The sequence below is a fragment of the Antedon bifida genome, chromosome 7 (assembly GCF_963402885.1).
Source record: "Antedon bifida chromosome 7, ecAntBifi1.1, whole genome shotgun sequence".
In the NCBI taxonomy this organism is placed as follows: Eukaryota; Metazoa; Echinodermata; class Crinoidea; order Comatulida; family Antedonidae; genus Antedon; species Antedon bifida.
The window spans coordinates 5307648-5312987 of NC_136232.1; the positions used below are offsets into that span (position 1 = coordinate 5307648).

The following is a 5340-nucleotide window of genomic DNA, read 5'->3' on the forward strand; positions in this document are numbered from 1 at the left end:
TGGCATTTTTAAATGCGTGTACGCTCGTTATTTATTGCGTAGCACTCCATTTTTATTTCGCAGAACAATATGAATTATACTTGTTAAGTTTCAATAAAAAATATCTTTTGGCCAATGCACTAGACTATTCTTAAACTAAACTATTCGTTGTATAATGCTATTTTTTTGGCCTTCTCTTCCAGACAATTTCACGACTTTATTGACATTATTACAATAATTATTGAATAATGGCGGTTCCACACTATGAACAATGTTTTGGTATTTTAAAACTATTGGAACTACATAAGTATTATCCGAAGCAAATTACAAGAGAAATGGCACTAACAGTTCCAGGCGAAGGTATTCAACGTAAAGATCTTGGCCATTCACGTAAACTGCCCTGGTTTATGCTACAAAATATTATTGCAGGCAACTACGAAGGAATGTCATTTGCAACAAATACGCAGACATCCGTATCAGAGCGTAGAGGACCTGACACATTACTATCTGATTTTCTGCGGGGAAGAAAGCCAATTGATAACGAAGGACAGGTAAATCCTCTAGATGTATTGACGTCCCTATTTATATGCTGTGACGATTTTGTAAGACAGATACTAGTAGAAAAACTAGCTAATTGTCAGTTAGGCATACCATTGCTACTGTCAGTTATAGATGCCACGCCACAAACATCTAACGTTGAGATGCTTTCTTGGGCAACGAGTACAATACGAAAACAATGGCAAACTGCCTCGGGGCAACCTGTTGAGCACTCAATGGCTGTGCATCCATTACCAATTGTGTCTGCTTTTCGTATAGGAAGACCTAGGCTATCGAAGTCCAAAATAATCAATGAGACAATCAACGCGAAACAGGACCACTTTTTTCACTCTAAATGTGAAGGTGGAAGAGTACAAAAAGTTATTTCTAATGGTATAGTAGAACTTGTGTGGTACCTTCCAACGGGAAGAAATGAAGACAGCTTTCTAAGTGCATTTGGGGTCATGAATCTGCGTGGAAACGTAAACAAGTATTCACTACAAAGAACCTTTATGACAAAGGCATCATCAACAGCTGTTATCTTCTGTCAAAGTGACATGTCTAACAAGGAGGAAATTGACGTGATTTCATCTTGGAATAATCAGAGTCATCTTATTCTTGTATTTGATGGACAACCACATGATGAATGGTCGCAAGCTCTTCAACATGTCTTTGATGCGCAAAAGGAGGGCGGGAAGATGATACACATCATTCCTGATTTGACTGACGTGCCACTTAAATATGTCCTTAACCGGTGTTTGTCAGATGGTTTTCCTGATCAAATCACTCCTAAAAGTCTTGAAAATTGCGAAGCAATTGCCATCGATATAAATATCCCAATCGACGACAGATATGAAGGTGATAATTATGAATGTAAGCTGAAGGCAAAAGATTTGTTGGAAAAACTTGAACAAGAAAACAACAAAGACAAGCATTTACCATTACAGACAATATCGCGTGTCATTGCAGTGAAAACACGGGAACTATTTAACATGAAACGTAGAGGAGATATGCGAACTGAACTGTATATAGAGAAGGTCACATCAGAAATAACGACTTTAAGAGAAAACCAGTATACGTTATGGAAAGATCAATCCCAAATGATTATGGTCAAGCAGTTTCTAAAATCCGTTGCTTTTACGTCTCTTGGGAGGTCATACTTTTACAACTGGACATGTACCATGTTAAACAGACACAGTACAAGCAGCTTACAGCATCTACGTAAACAACGCAAACTTGCGTATGAGAAGAAAGAGGGATCGGAAAATCTTAAACAATTCCGAAAACAAATATTCAATGCAAGTGTAGGCTTGGAGAATTTATGTAGAGAAATTGCTCAAATCTACGAGATGGCATCAGAATTGTCACGGATGGAAAGTGACATTCAGAATTTCCCAGAAATAGCTGCTGACATGCTAATCGATGGACAACCACTTGAGATTATGGATGGAGATGCGACGTATGTTCCTACAACGTGGTTAAAGGCAGTTTTTGATTTTCTCAAGGCAAAGATTGGGAATAAGAAACTGTTTGTTCTATCAATAGTTGGTGTACAAGGAAGTGGAAAATCAACCATGCTCAACACGATGTTCGGCTTCAAGTTTCCAGTTGATGCCGGCAGATGTACCAAAGGGGCATTTGCACAGTTAGTTCCACTTGATGAAGATCTTCGTGATAAACATAAGTGTGATTATATCATGGTAGTTGACACTGAAGGGTTATGTGCTCCTGAACTCGCTGCAATTGATCGCAATACTCGTGATAGAGAATTGGCGACATTCATAATTGGTTTAGCAGATTGTACAATTATTAACTTTATGGCAGGTGACCAATCTAGCATTCAGGAAATCCTACAAATTGCTGTGTACGCATTGATGAAGATGAAATTACCAAATTTAAATCCTAGCTGCATATTTGTTCATCAATACAAAAGTGATTTATTGGCTTCAAATAAGATGAGCACACAGGAGATAAGACGGAAAGACATACTGGACAAAGCTACAAAAATTGCTGCAGAAACACTAGGAAAACATGATAAATCGTTTGCAGAAGTTATAGATTTTCAGCCTGAAAATGAAGTGTACATTTCCAGACTATGGCTTGGAATTTCACCAATGACAACACCAAATCCGGAATACGTTCGAGATGTTCTTAGACTCAGAAAACTTGTGTTTTCTCATATGAAGGAAGGACAGTCGAAAGGCATAGGTGAACTAAGCATCAAACTAACTGATGTGTGGAAAGCTGTTCTTTATGAACACTTTTCTTTTTCGTTTATCCATGCTGTAGAGTTGAAAGCTCACAACGCTTTAGAAATTGAGTATACTCAGGCGTCGCGAGATTTTAGACAAACTTGTATGAGTAACCGTCATGCCTGTATCAATGCATGTAAAGCTATTCCTGCAGAAGATATTGAGAAAGAAGGTAAGAAAGTACTAGATGAGTACATACACAAGATACAACAAAGCAACACCACATTTCAAAATCGGATGAAAGAATACTTTAAGACGAATCGACAAAACGCGACATGGGAATCACAAACAACAGAAAAAGTTAAATTGCTGAGAATTGAAATGAGGAGTACACTTCGAGATGAGTATTATCTTGTAAAACGAACCATACTTTGGAAATCAAAAATTGACAAAGACAAAGCAAAGTACTTGCAAGAAATTCAGAAAAAGTCACAAGAACTCGCAAACGAATTACGAGAATCTGGTAGAAGTGTGTTGGAACTAGAAACTCAGTTCAACAGAAGCTGGCAAAAGTGGATTCAAGATATCCCGGAAATGACTGAAGTCATGAATATCGAGGAAACACTAGAAGATGTACTTCTTAATACATTTGTTAAAGAACAACATGTAATTCACGACCTACTAAAGAATATAAAAGACAAAGAAACAGTTGAGGTTGATATCACAACAGATGATATAAAAATGAAAATATTTTCTTCGCAAAAATCAGTTCTTGAGAAAGCCCGCTGTGCGCGTTTGAAAACCCAAGACTCCGCAATCTCTAATATTCAGTATCACAGAAATATGGGAAGTAATTGCAATGAAACTTTAATAAAGGATATCGTCGATGAAGTACGTCAACTGTTGGAAATACCACAAAATAAGAATAGTGTTTCATTTACACGTGAAGGAGTAACTAAGCATACATGTTGTATTCTATGGAAATCAATATCGGAATTCAAAGCTCTTCAGAAGGCTTTTAACAAAAACAATGACCCCAGAATCCTTATGCTTTCTCATAGGGAAACACTATGGCAAGTATTCCAAAACGAATGCACTAAAGTAGGAAAAGCATTGACAACAGCTTTTAAGATGTCTTTGCCATTAAAAGATGCAATTGACAAAGCAATAAATCTGGAACTTTTTGAAAGCATTGTTGGATATTTCATGAACTCGTCTGAACATAAGCATACGTTTTTCAGCAAGAAAAGCTCTCATGCAAAAATGCTCATTGATCTCGCAGAAAAGGATTCATTTGAGTTAGCTAAAGTATACTTGCTTTACCCGGCATACGCAATGTTTAACTGGATGCTAGAATACATCTTCAAATCGCTGAAAGTAAAAACAGACAATGAAGAAACGGTGTTACAAAACATATACAACCACTGTGTGCGTCGGAAATACCAAGAAGTGCTAGAAGCAATAACCAACGCTTGTAAGAAGAGCGATGGGCCTACTTGCAAAGTTAACAAGTTGTGGCAAGATATAATTTCCAGTGTTGACATGGCAAAGCTGACACTAGTAATGGGTAGCCAGACACACATTGTATGTGACAATGATGAAATTGAAATGAAAGATTTTCTTCGTGAGCTCTCAGCCCAGCTAAAGATAGCAGAAGATAATTTGACGAGATGTAACACTGATGATATGGAGGAAGTTTTCAAACGCACAATTGGAGAAGTTGCTACATTTTTTGAGAAAGATCTTATTGGTTGTGAAGAGACATGCCCGTTTTGCGGAGCCCCATGTGATAACATTGCCGGATGTACAACACATCGAACTGAGTGCCATCGACCACAAGGGATTGCAGGCCAAAACTGGCACTGGTGGAACTGGAGATGGAAACGTGACAAAGAACTTGTCATAGAATTATGCACGACAGCAGTTGCCGACACCAGTCTACAATTTAAAAAAAACGATGTTGATAACAAATGGCATAAATATCGGGATTATCGTACTGTTTACGAATCATGGAGGATTCCACCAATAGTTGATACAAACACACAGCTGTACTGGAAATGGTTCATGGCAAAGTACAACACAGAGTTGGCAGATTTTCATGGATGCAAAGAAGCTCAAATTCCAGATAGTTGGAAACAAATCACATGGGAAGCAGCAAAGCAGGACTTGATTAACTTATACAACCTAAGAACATAAAGGTATAATAATGTATAAATGATTTATTATGCACTATTGCTATTTGTTTGTAATGTTATTAATTGTGAGAATGAAAGATCGTTAGAATAATTTACCTTAGTTCTAAGCCACTATTTCTGTTCACAGATAGCATATTAAAAACAAACTAAATGACAGACAAGAACAATCAAGTTATTTTTTTAATTAAACCATTCTTATATAGTCTAGATTTGTAATCATCAATAAATATTTGTTTATACATGAATGGTTTCTAACCTTCATTCAAAATTTCTGTAGGTGTATTTCAATTATTTTCAAATAATAACGATAATGATTTTTTACTCAACAGCTTTGGTTCTACGAGGATTTGATTTATGATACACGATCGTTCTACCACAGAATAGAATTTTTATAGAATACAATAATCATTTTATTCAATACCACTCATGGATAACAA

At 36.7% G+C, this 5340-nt stretch overlaps 1 protein-coding gene across 1 annotated transcript; it reads left to right on the forward strand.

The window, feature by feature from the left end:
• The first annotated feature begins 227 nt into the window (after positions 1–227).
• On the forward strand, positions 228–4904 carry LOC144848390 (interferon-induced very large GTPase 1-like). The gene has a single exon (XM_078705116.1). It carries the CDS (start codon positions 228–230, stop codon positions 4902–4904), a length of 4677 nt encoding a protein of 1558 aa, XP_078561242.1.
• Positions 4905–5340: the final 436 nt, after the last annotated feature.

Excerpts from the sequence above, each read along its gene's own strand:
- LOC144848390 (XM_078705116.1), top strand. The coding sequence starts at position 228 with ATGGCGGTTCCACACTATGAACAATGTTTTGGTATTTTAAAACTATTG.